We start from the raw sequence: 12,695 nt of genomic DNA, 5'->3' as shown, positions 1-12,695 counted from the left end.
ACAGATATTTGATCCAATGAAAGCTAAATGGTCAAGGAACAGTCCTTGGAATGTTTCTTGCATCTGCCTGATCTCTGTTTCAAGACCTTCGCTTTGTCATCAAAAATTGCAAGAGGGTCAGTGTGGTCCATGGTTAGAGCCCTAACTAGGTATGTCATGCCACCAGATGAAGCCAGGGACCCTGATGCTGATGAGCAGTTCTTTGTACTTCGGTATTTCCATGGTATGGAGGCCCCTCTTCTACAGATCCACACACAGGCTATCTGCTCTATTCCATCAGGCCTACTTTGTAGATGCTTCACAATGTGGGAAGAAGCCAACAACATGGCCCTTGCAGACAGAGAAGGCAAAAAATTGCCTGTACATTAGTGGAAGATTACTCCCACTCCTCATACATTTATAGAAAAGGGATTTAAGGGCCATATGACAAAACAAGGTCCAATAACTTCCCAAATGGAGGGGAAACAACAACAATGGACAGGACAGGACAGGACAGGACAGGACAGGACAGGAAAAAGACTCAGCTCTGTTGGGTGGAGGGATCCCTGCATCTGATATATGAAAAGTAGTTCCACAAAGCTGCCACAAGTACCCGAGGGAAAAGGGTGGAAACTCACTGGGAGTATACATGTTGTGATGGCAAGGGAAGGGTTCTCACCAAAAGATACACAACTTTAGGAACTTCCTGAAGTGAGGGTCTGTGCAGGTGTATTGTTAATATGTGGGATACCCAGAAACCACAATTCCACAGTGGGTTGTAAGGGATGGCTAATGAGCCACTTGGTATGCACAGAAAAAACCCTTGCTGCTCTCCTTGATCTTGCCCTTGTTGCCACCAATGACAACCCCTCCACCACTGTCCAAGTGGCACTTGGGAGCAATTGCCATGAGTTCATCAACTATTTTCCCCTCTATATTTGCTTCTTCTTTATGAAACGTGCATGTGCTTCCCCTCTGTTTACTCCCCAAACAAAAAATTGTGTATATTTCCCAGTTTAAAAAAAACACACCAATTTCCCTTTACACAAAAATACGCAAAATACTCGCAGCGAAGGCAGAACAAGCCAAAGCAAATGGGATTCCAAGCTCCCCATGGAGTTACTTTCCCAGGAATACCATCTCACTCACCCAGGAGAGGGGGGTGGGGAAGCAGACACAGAGATTATCACCAAAGGGGTCATGGCTGAGGCAGAAAGTATGGTTCACACAGACCGGGCTGTGACCACTGTGGTCAGGAGTACAGAGCCAGGCAGGCCTTGAGCTTCAGCCATGTGTATGGCCTTGTCCAAGAGTTCAGCATGAAGGTGGTGAGCCCCTTGTTTGCATGCTTGTTTTGTGAATGCCTGATAATGTGGCAACTGACCCACCACGTGCTCCTTGCACAGGCAGAGGAGGCAAAGTGAGTGTTGGTTGGCAGCAGTCTTGCCTCACAACAGATGCACTTGCTAAACGGGGCTTCGATGCCATTTGGGATAAGCAAGGGAAGGCAAGGAAGAAGAGAAAAAAGGAGACTTCAAAGAGTTAAATCAAGAGGGGAAAATGGAGATAATTTCTTTTTAAAGGAAGGTAAAAGTGGCAAGGAAAAAATGCATGTGAGAGAATTTGTCAAAAGAAATGAAACACTCTTGAGGAAAAAAAGGATAGCAAAAGAACTCCCCCAGCACCAAAGGTCATCAAAGAACTGAGGGAAATGATGGGAATCCTTCCCTTTTATATGGATGTTGGGGAAGGGGTTCCTGCCAAAACTCTCTTAGCTGTTGAATCTTCCAGGCAACAGGCTCCACACATGCACATATGTATGATACATGGAGACCACAAAGAACTGTTAGCTCAAGCACTTGAAATCGAGAGAATTACATGCGAAGGGGGAAAATCTTGTTGCAACTTTCTTTTAGTGCACTTACTTTTTCCTCCCCTTTTCCATGATTTTCAATTGACAACTTGGCAAGTATGCATAAATTAGTTTAGACTCAGTCTCACCTTATCAATTTATTACCCACTGCACTTCTCTGCTCCCTTAGACAGCTGAAACTAAAAAGGTCAATAACCAGGCAAGATTACATATATTGAAAATTCAGAAGTGCAAAATTGTGAACCTATGAAAGACCAACCTCCAATTTTTATTTTAAATTACAAGCCCAACTGCAAAACCATCTGGGACATATACAAACCCTAACTGCACATTTTAAGGCTCTGGTGAAAAAAATGAAAGGAAATGCAACAGGTTAGCAATGGACAAAGCAAAAATGACAGGTTCGTCCATGCAAGACACTGAAGATACCAGTTATTGGACTGAATGGGAGAACCCCCCATTGTGAACCCAGTCTTCTCTCGGGAACATCATAGGTTGTTCCAAAAACAACTGACCTGCTATGGCTCATTTGCAAGCTGGCTTAGCATAATGTGCAAATGTGGCCATTGTATTGTGTCCATATGGCATCACAAAGAATACACAATGCTATTTTGGTTGAGCTTCTGAAAGACATTATCTTTAAAAATTGCACATATATCCTATCTTTTATACACAGAATTCAAGGAAATCTCATCCATAAACTGAGCAAATTCAGAACAGCTCAGCTCTAGAAAAATTGCTGCATCAGGTGATGGCAGATAACATCCTGTGGTGATGAAATTTCTAATCTTCTTGGCAGCAGAGAATTTTTAAAAACACTGTTGTCATTTCAGTATGAAAAAGGCAGAAATCAAAGAACGAACAAACAAAAAAGTCCACATGGAAAGAACTATCTGCAGCTGCACTGAAAGCACTGATTATTTAATTCACTGAGAATATGTTGGAAGTACACATCTCTTTTTATCAAACGCTTTGATCTGCTTAAACCAGCAACAAAAGCTAATGTTGAGAGACAGAAAAAATGAATTCATTCATGGGCTGTATTAACAGTACAGAAATAAAGTTTTGTATATAAAGAAAATATAGGACTGTGCAGAAATGACATTTATACAATAAAATATTTATGGTGAGATGTATTAAGATGAGAGCATAAATGCACAATCCTATGCATTTTTAGAAAGAAAAAAACAGTCCTACAACTTGCAGCTTTCCATAGCTAGCCATGTAGGACTTTTGCTGTCAAAGCATGTATAGGATTTCACTTTTAGCCACATGCTTTTTAATAGCCACTGTAAATGGAGAGATTTCTTCTACTATTATCAATTATAAGACTACTTTAATTTGAATACTGCAAGAAAACTAGCTTAAATATTGTGTTCTCAGTAATTTCTTGAGTCTTTCCTGTTTAATATTTCATTTTATTACTACTTATTTTATTTTAGTACTACTTATTTCTATAATTAATATCAGAACTTTGAACCAAATTTTAGTTTTTTAAAATTCTTGTGGAAATACCTAATAGTGATAAGCTTCTCCATAAATGTGTATTTTATGTGTATGCATTAGTTTTACACACACACACACACACACACACACACACTTCAGTATATCCCATAATAGATGATCAAATCAGATATGGTTCCTGACCCTTATATGCTGAACACATTCTCCCAAGGATAATACTACAAAATTTCTCATTCACAGTTTCTTAAAAATAACTAGCATCTGCTTGGTAAATCTGGTTAGTTGATTCATCCTGTTCTATTGTCCTAATATTTTATTTGTGGTTTTATGGCAAGTTTACATCTTAAAATTGTAAGATGTAATTCTTAATTCAAAATTAATTGAAAAAAATTAATTCTTTTTTCTCAAGAGCCATGTTCTCCTGCCTTCCTCATCCCCATCCCTATAACAAATGACTTGAGTAATATCTGAGCTAGACAAAGTAGTTCGGAACCAGAAAGCTTCACAAATGACAGACACAGTGCAGTTCCTTTGATGAAGATGCATTCACCTGCTCAAGTTGTGCTTTTGAGATGCGAATGACAGGGGGAAACTTGTTGCCACTAGGAATGACAGGAAGTTGCCTACGGGCAGCAGACCAGGAAGAGGAAGAGTGGCTCTCTGCTGATTGACTCCTTGGAAAGCCAGTCTTTTTCTTAGGGTCCGGGTGGGTGGTGAGATGGGCTATAGGGCTCAGGGTACGGAAGATGGGACTTGAAATTCTTGGGATGGAGAAATGCAGCATGTGAAGTGAGTTGAGCTGTGAGAATGGCAGGGAAAAGAGAAAATGTTTCAAATATATATTAAGAACATTATTTTGTTCTACTCTATGTAGTTTTATACTTTGTTCCTTCCAGTACTGATATTATAAAGATTAAATACTGGAATTTTTAAATACATGCAGGGAAGTATCCCAAGAAATATGTAATTATCCCTCCTTGACTTAGCAATGTCTTCCCATATGTTACTTAGTATCTCTGAAAGTGCAAATTCAGGAAAGCATTTACAAAAAGACACTGCATACAAAGCCATCTACTAGATAATGTATTTGCCTATTTGACAAGCAGTCACACAATGGCAAAAAATGCAAGCTTCCATCAAGACCTTGCCTTCTGGTAAAGTGTTCTCCCATCTGTGGAAGGCATTTGATACAAGATAGCATTTCCAATGGCAGAAGGGCAGCATTTTCACCACCACCTCTCCCCACTAAATCCCCCTCTGCCACCTGTAATTCTGCTCCAGAGGATTGGGGAATCCTCTGGAACAGTAGGAAAGTGGCACTGTGAACTACAGGAAGGAGAAACTGGAAAATATTTCCACCCATTCCACCCATTGCTGGTGCGTCCTAAATGGAACTCCAAACTCCTGGATCTGATCCAATGTTTATACCAAATATTGATTTACTTATATATTGTTACAGGATTGCCCTAACACTTTTCAGATATAGGACATTTCACAATCATGGAACAAAAAAGGTTAGGTTAAATAATGCAATATGGGATCATGAACTCCATTCATATTGATATTAAATTGGCAATGGCACCTTCCAAGATGTAAGCAACAGTAAAGCCGGCATTGATAAATATGCAGAATAATTTAAAGTGGCACAGAACCAATGTATATAAATTAAGGGTCAGCATCTTCCCAAACTCAATACATCCAGCTATATTCAAATTAAACTCTTTGTAAGCAAGGTATATATATGCAATATATTGCAGCCTTCTACAGTTTTTCACACTTTAACACAAGAAATTCAGAAGTGAAACATTTATGGTGAGTTTGCAGATGAAATACCTATTTCTATTTTGTAACTGATGACTGTAAAAGGAAATAAGAAAGAAAAAAATTTCTGTTCTTGTCTGCTTAAGTGACCATTCATATTTCTCACACAGGTGCAGTCACAATTGCTAAAGTAGCACTGGGAAACCTCCAGATGACAAACCTAAGCCAGCCTCCAAAGGCTCCCTAACCAGCACCTACCAAATATTCCCCATGCCAAGGCCTTTCCCTGGTCTGCAGGCTACCAAAGAATTTGGGGAAGAAGCAAGGAACAAAATCCCTTGCATGCTGTTCCCATCCCAACTGAGAGGAAAGCAGCACAGAGAAAAACTCCTATGGGAAATAAGCAGGGGTTCACCTTACTTAGCAGAAGAGGGAGTCAGTAAGCTAACTGTTTCACCTGCTCCACGTGATCCCCAATAAAGGAAGGCAGTTCCCAGCAGAAGTATTGGCTGAGAGAAGGTCCAAGCAGCACATTGGCGAGGAACCAATAACAATGATAGAGCTAATTAGAGCTAATGTAGCAGAGTGAAACACTGCATGATGTTCCCATAAGAACAATGCAGACTGCACAAAGTCAGACACCGGAATAGCAGTGGAAGAAATTGCTGCTCTTTCCCCTTAGCATATAAAGTAAAAGTGCATGGGGAGATCATATCAGTGGCCATGGTCACACTCACTGATGTCATCCAACCTGCAGAGGGTCCAGTTTCCCACCCTAAAGGTAATGAAGTGGAAATAAACCACTGTCCACAAAACAACTGACCAAAATTAACCCTTCCTGCTCTGGTGAGTGTTCCTTCTTTCCCTCTAATTTAAAGTGAATGTAGACTTTAAATTATGTATGCTGATCATCACAATTTTGCACTGAATTACAGAAATCATGCAAGTGCATTGGGGATGGGTGTAATGGGACAAACTTTTCTATGCCAACTGGAGCAAACATAGGAATTTCATGCCAGCAAAAAAGCAGACTGAGATACTACATCCCTCCTCTATGCCCAGCATAGAATCCAAACTAGCGGAAGGAAGTTCTGACAGTTGGTGCTTAGAGCAGGGATACAGTTGTCCATCCCTCCTCTGCCAGCCCCCAGCAGCCTAATAAAAATGGTTCGGGGTGGGAACTATCAAAGGTTTATTGACATTTATTGTTTACTTATGAGTATGTGCTACTGAATTCAATTGCACTTACTCAATGGCATAGAACTGCAGTCTAAGTTTGTAGAACACTAGTTAAAAGACCTGTAACTGAAATAAAGTGGATTTTCCTTTCCTTTCCTTGATTAACAGGTTTTTTAAAAAAGTAACTTTTGGGTCTAAATGAAAGCTCTTACATATCAAAAATCTGGCTTCAGCATGAATATTGAATGAGAAATAAGCCCAATTTTCAGCTTATCAAATTTCTCTGAGTAGTATTTCACTGAACTAGCCTGGGAATCTTCATTTCAAAATAAGATGTGAACCTATGAAAAGTTTCATTGACAAATGAATATAGTGGACGTCATATTTCCTTTTTCAAAAGCTATGATCTTTAACAAGTAGTGTTTGAGTGGAAGACTGAAATAAAAAATCTCACAGAGTAGAGGTCACATGGTACATGGTACCAAAGTTCAATTTGGATGCCAGGAAGTACTTCCTGACAGTTAAGACCCCAGTGGCATGGAATGGGTTTCTCTGGTAGGTGGTTGAGGCCCTATCGGTGAGGGTGTTCAAGGACAGGCTAGACATACACATGGAGGGCATGTCATGAGTGGAGCCAGCTAGAGCCGGGGGTCAGACTAGATGACCCAGGAGACCCCTTCTGACTCACTCTGTTTCTATGTTACTTGTTACTCAAGGTTGCTTTTGAGTTTAGATGCTGGGAACAGAGTCTTACCCTGAAGCCATGGAATGAAATGGGACTGAAATTTTTGATTCACAAACAGGCTGCTGGCAAAAAGAATTGCTGTCTGGAATCTGAGATACAAGGAGTCTGGCTTACAAAAGCAGGGGTCAAGCTGTGCAACAACAGACCCCTGTGAGAAGAAGCTGTATTTATTCCTTCCTACAGCTATCCATTCCATGAGTTTGGAATGTTTCCATATATTCTGATAAGACCCACAGTAATATCAGCTGACTAAAATAATGAGAAAATTTTCCTGTAAGTTTCTGCACACTCAACACATTGCACCTTGTCTGAGAGCAGACTCCTTTAATCTACATCTGGTTCACCAGAGCCTGTTCTTCAATTTTCAGCCTGAAATAGGTACTGATTTATTCCATTATTGATCCACCTTCTTTTTCTCTAAAGATTTAGACTATACTTTATATGGTTCAAATATTCAAAGACTGCATTTAACTTGTTTAGACTTAAGTGGAGCTAAATAACAAATCCTACCGCTGATACTTGGTCTTACTATAAGGGATTATTTTATTTCATTTTTGGTTACAGCTATACTATTTGCTGCTGTTAACGCAGTTTACCTAATAAGCTCAGCAAGAGTTAAATTGTAGTTTACTTTGCATGGTGTAATCTTACCATGAAACCCCTTTGGTTCATGGATATAAATTTATTTTCTTTGTTATCATTGCATGTTTTACATTTTACTTCAGCATGTAATATTAGCTTCCATTTACTCCTCTCTAGAACTCATTCATATTTTATGTGTGGTATGTTTTCATTTGTTTAAGAAGTTAATGGGCATTCACTGTTATGTATTTTAAAATATATTTCTGAATAGTTTGAACACTGGTTAAGAATGTAAGAACTGTGCTGGTTTGCACTCACAACAACCCACCCTGTGAATAAGCTTTGCAGGGTGTGTTGTTCATGAAACAACCCAAGGTAGTCCTGCCAGGTCATTAGGCTTGATGTAAGTTGTTCCCTGCTCCTTCTACCTGGGTCCTTCAACCTTGTCTCCTCTTGCTGGTTGTGACCAGAAGCCTTTTTTCATTCACTATTGCTTCCCCACACCTTTCCCTCCCTCGTTTTGCAATTTGACAGCCCCAAGGGGCATATTACAGGGGCTGTCTCTGGTTCGCTACCTATTTAAAAAAATATCTATCCACCTGTGTATAAATATTTTCATCATCTTTTTGAAAATGTGTAAGCAGATACATCCACTTCTGGGGGTCCAAAATAGGCAGTTTCCCCCACACAATGTTTTCTGAAAGGTGCTTGCTGACAAAGTCCAGCAAGCAGCCACCATGGCCATTAACCCAGAGGTGCTGTACACAGAGTTATTTTTTACTTTGATTTCCTTTACAACTGTCAAAAGTCAAGATGTCAGTGGAAGTTAAGCCAGATAACTGTATTCACAGCAAGATTCTTTACTTAGTTGGACTGAAGCTGTCTTGTCTCAGTGTTCTGCAACTTTTCCATCCTTTCCTGAGACTCTAAGTATTCAGGAAAGTAGAAAAGTCCAAACCATTTCTTGGCATGGATAATTAAATGCATGTATCCCTATTTTAAAAACTTTATTAGCCATTTCAAAAAAAAAAGTTTTAACATAGTATTAAGGGCACACATTTAAAAGAATAATGGCCGAAAAGTCAGTGATAGCCCCTCCAATGTACCACTGGGGCATTTTGAAGGAGCTATCACTGCTGTCAACTTGGAGATGGCAAAGAGTGATTTAAAAAGTGGGGGGGGGGAACCATGGATGAGCAAAAATACTGCTGTCAGTCAGCAAAGGGAAAGGAGGATAAAATGGTCCTGTCACTGATTTTCTAGGATACCTGTGAGAGGATCAACGGGGAAGGAGGTGGTAAACCCACAGCAAACCTAGTCATCTGTGGGCACAACAACATTCTCTAGCTTATTTCCAGCTGGGTTGTCATATCATACAACAGTGAATGTTGTAATGAAATCCTGGGAAAATATTTCTGTAAACCTTTATCAACTATTACTCTCTTCTTAAATAACCAAATTTAAATCCAAATGTAAGCAGATTATAATCATGAAAGATTGTTTTGATTTAGCTACAGATATTATCTTTCAAGTGATTTCTCAACTGCCTGAATTCAGCAGAGATATGCTACATTTATTAGCAATTCACTTACTGGAGTAAGTGCCCCTTCTGCTTGGGCCTCCATTAGGCTTGTAGGTGTGATGGCAAGAAGATGGCCAGCTGTTCCAACTGGAAGTTCTAGTTGATCTGTATAAGGTTCAGAAGTTGCAATGCCACAACACTCAACACCTAGATCCAAGGCGGCTCCCACAGCTACATTCTCGGTATGAACTTTAAAGTTATCGTCCTGTGGGGATTCCTCAAGGACTTGAAGTACCTCCGGCTCCTCATCAGAAGGACTTCCAGTTGTTTTATGTCCCACAACTACATTAGTTCTGAAATCCTGAAGGTCTCGTTCCTTATCGACTATCACCCATTCCTTTGAGTCAACTTCCTGATGGCAGGAGCTCAAGTGGACAGCTACATATCCATTGCTAACACCACCATCACCCTGTTCTGGAGAGCTTCCAGAAACAGGTTTGGAAGCTTCAGGTAAATATTCTTCATCATAGTGCCAAATATGCTCATGACAGGAGGAAGCAGCAGGCACAGGTGTTTTCTGTGAAGCTGCAACAGCAGATTCAATGCCAGCATTCAGCTCCCTCTTCTTCTTCTCCATGCTTGGGAATATTGAGATAAATTTGTGACAAACACAGAAAATTAGTGTTAGCATTTTCTGAACAAGGTTAAGAGCAACAGGATATATAATGCAGGTACATTTTCATTTAATCTGCTATTTTAAAAATATATAAAAGCCACCACATCTGTATTTCCAACCAGTGATCTACTTAACGTTTCAGAACTGGAATCTTCCATTTATCCTACAAAAACCAAGATCCACACTCCTACTATTGAAGCCTGGGATCATCACTTGCAGATTTGTACATGAGTAAGATATGAGTAAGAGTGAAATCTCTGCTAAAGAACTGCTCAAATAAAGACACACTAAAAGCCAAATAAATGCAAAAGTAGCTCAGCACGAAATAAGCCATTACATACCAGATTTCCAGAAATTTATCAGTATCTGGCTTTGACTCCAACATCAGGCGTTTCTCCAGCTCAAAACTGTGAATTGATCGTAGCTTCCGCACTAGAGGGACATCCCGATCTGGCTGTGTGGTCTCTGAGCGGACTCTAATTGGCGAACCAAGGCTTGGGGCATTAAGCATGCCATTAACTGGCCCATGGCTGTTTTCCTCTTCTGTAGCAGCCTATGATAAAACACGCAAGTTGACCATTAAATACTAGGAAAATCAAGGCAAACATTAAGTATAACATACAATAGATAACATACCAGCTTTTCATTTTGGCAAAGCATAGATGCAAAAGATTACATTTCATACATTTGTGGCCCTTGGTGGGTCTCTCCTGCAGCTCAACAGTGCTCTAGGCACCACAATCCCAGATTCTATACTAAGCCAGTGTTCCTCATGTCAAACTAGTATGGAACAATTCCACGAGATCTTCTTTTGAGGGGACATCAAGGAGGCAGTCATCCCCTTGTCGGGGAAGACCTGAATTCCTTGCAAATGGAAGTAGACACAGATGACTGTCATGCATTTGGTAAACAAATTTTGGTAGTAAGTCCACATAGGAGAACAGAAAAATTGAAAAGCTTCTGTACCAACTTGGAAGCACAGGAAATGTTGGCAATTCTGATATATTGTAATATGAAAGCAGACATCCTTCAAGTCAATGGATGAGACCCAGTCCCCCGACACAGCAATGGTAAGATGTTCTGCAAGGAAACCATTGGAAACTTCTTCAGTGTGATGGAGAAATTGACATTTCTGAGATCTAGAATCAGGCAGAGACAACCATCCTTCACTGGTACTGTAAAGTACCAGGAGTAGTACCTGTATCATAGGTCAGATAGAAGAACAGGCTATATAGCCCCTTTTGAGAGCAGTGTAGCTACCTCTGCCAGTAGGACAGGTGATGATGGCATCACCCAGACAGAACCAAAAAGTGACAAAGTGGCAAATTTGATTTGGTACCCTCTCTTCACTATGGAAAAGATCCACCTATCTGATGTTAAGGTTTCTCAAATGGGAAGACAGGTGGAGAGATATCCATCAAACCAGACGGGAAGGGAGCTGAATGGTCATACTAGTCAATGTTGCCTTTTCTCTGCTTACAGCCTCCTCTTGGGTTGCTGAAACAAGCTAGCTGCCTCCCTGAGCCCATACTAGGTGGCTGCCTGCTGTCCTGGAAGGTAGGAGCATTCCCTGAGGCTGGTACATGGCATAAGGGGGCCTGATCCACTTATGTGACTACTGCAATTGCTGGCTAATGCCCATCTTCCTCACTGCTATCCTAACTTCTGGATACAGTCAAGCTATTTGTTGGTCCTAAAACTAAAGTGGTCCTCTCTGTCAAGCAGCAGATCTTCAGACTGGCACACCTGTTGGGACAGTCCTGCTGCACGGTGCCAGGTGTGCCAATGAATTGTCACCATGCCGGTGAGAACTCTGAAGTCACAGTCAACATGGTGGCGTGTTGATGGGACAGAGGGAGGGCCTTGAACTGAAAGACTCAGGCCAACTCTATATTGCTCTAGAAGTATTGGCAGAGTGTGTAGTGGAAACAAATCTCTGCTATACTGTTAAGGCCTTAGGGCTGGGGTGCTAGCCAAGTATCTACTCACATGCAGTGATTACATGGCCAAGTCTTATAGTGATGCATGTCCAAGAGAGAGTCAAATCTCTTATCTTGCTTTCTTACATAGAAGTGATCAGTATCTCATCTTGTACTACTGCCAGTAGTATTTTCAGTATGAAAGGGCTAACTGGTACCATGAGAAAGTTCAGAATCAAGGATTCTGATGGCAACTAGATGGTAGGGATAAGCAGCACTAGGCATGAGTTTATTCTCTGTTCATGAGCTTTGTCCTCCTCATTCTTCTCTCATTAAGGAGGCAAAAGATTTAAATGACCTTAGATCAGAAAATTTGAAAATCTTGTCTTCCAAGCCAGCTTTTTCCACTGTGGAGAATGCCAACAGAAGCCTAGGTATAGATGAATCTGCATGGCCCATAATTAGAGCCTGCAGACAGGGTGAAGAAGTTTTGCTGTCCATCAACAGAGTTTACAGCACCAACATCTCTTACAATAGGAAACTATGCCTAGGCTAATTGCAGCTTTTGGGGCATCAGCAGCCTCTAATACTTCCTGCCAATGCACCATGTGGACTGTATCAACTGTTTCTCCTCAACTGCTTAAGAAGTCCCAGCAATGTGGGCAAACATCCACAGTATGTCCTTCTCCAAGACTAAACAAGCAGAGTGAATGACCATCTGTTGGTGAGAGCTCCTCTCCACATCTGACATACTTCTGCAAGAGTTTCTTCAGGGCCATACATTCAAAGAGGGTGTGCAATCAACAAGATTGCCAAATAAAAGGAAAAACAGAAGAACTCTAATGCAAAGAATATGAAAGAAAGAACATGTATATGGAAGAAGAAATAAGAAAAAGATAGGAAAAATCCTCAGTGGAAGTGAAAACTCAGTCTAAAAAAACCCAGAAGATTGCCTTAGAAGGCAACCACTAAGGCAGTCAAAGAAAGACTGAGGA

The 12,695-nt window shown here is 40.6% G+C and overlaps 1 protein-coding gene across 4 annotated transcripts in view; it reads right to left on the bottom strand.

Annotated features, from left to right (window-relative positions):
• The window catches only part of TTBK2 (tau tubulin kinase 2), a 107,149-nt gene that overhangs the window by 17,555 nt on the left and 76,899 nt on the right, over positions 1 to 12,695 (bottom strand). For 3 of the 4 annotated variants that reach the window (XM_044436208.1, XM_044436207.1, XM_044436209.1), the window contains 3 exons: positions 10,123 to 10,334; positions 9,176 to 9,743; positions 3,867 to 4,115 (listed from right to left, as the gene is read on the bottom strand). In XM_044436208.1, the coding sequence (XP_044292143.1) occupies positions 3,867 to 4,115; positions 9,176 to 9,743; positions 10,123 to 10,334 (1,029 nt within the window). The remainder of the gene's footprint in view (positions 1 to 3,866; positions 4,116 to 9,175; positions 9,744 to 10,122; positions 10,335 to 12,695) is intronic. The other variant, XM_044436210.1, reaches the window with a different exon arrangement.

The sequence above is a fragment of the Varanus komodoensis genome, unplaced genomic scaffold (genome assembly GCF_004798865.1).
Source record: "Varanus komodoensis strain SLA01 unplaced genomic scaffold, ASM479886v1 scaffold3, whole genome shotgun sequence".
NCBI classification, from domain to species: domain Eukaryota; kingdom Metazoa; phylum Chordata; class Lepidosauria; order Squamata; family Varanidae; genus Varanus; species Varanus komodoensis.
Note: the sequence above shows the minus strand (reverse complement) of the source record. Positions and strands in the feature narration are given on the sequence as shown.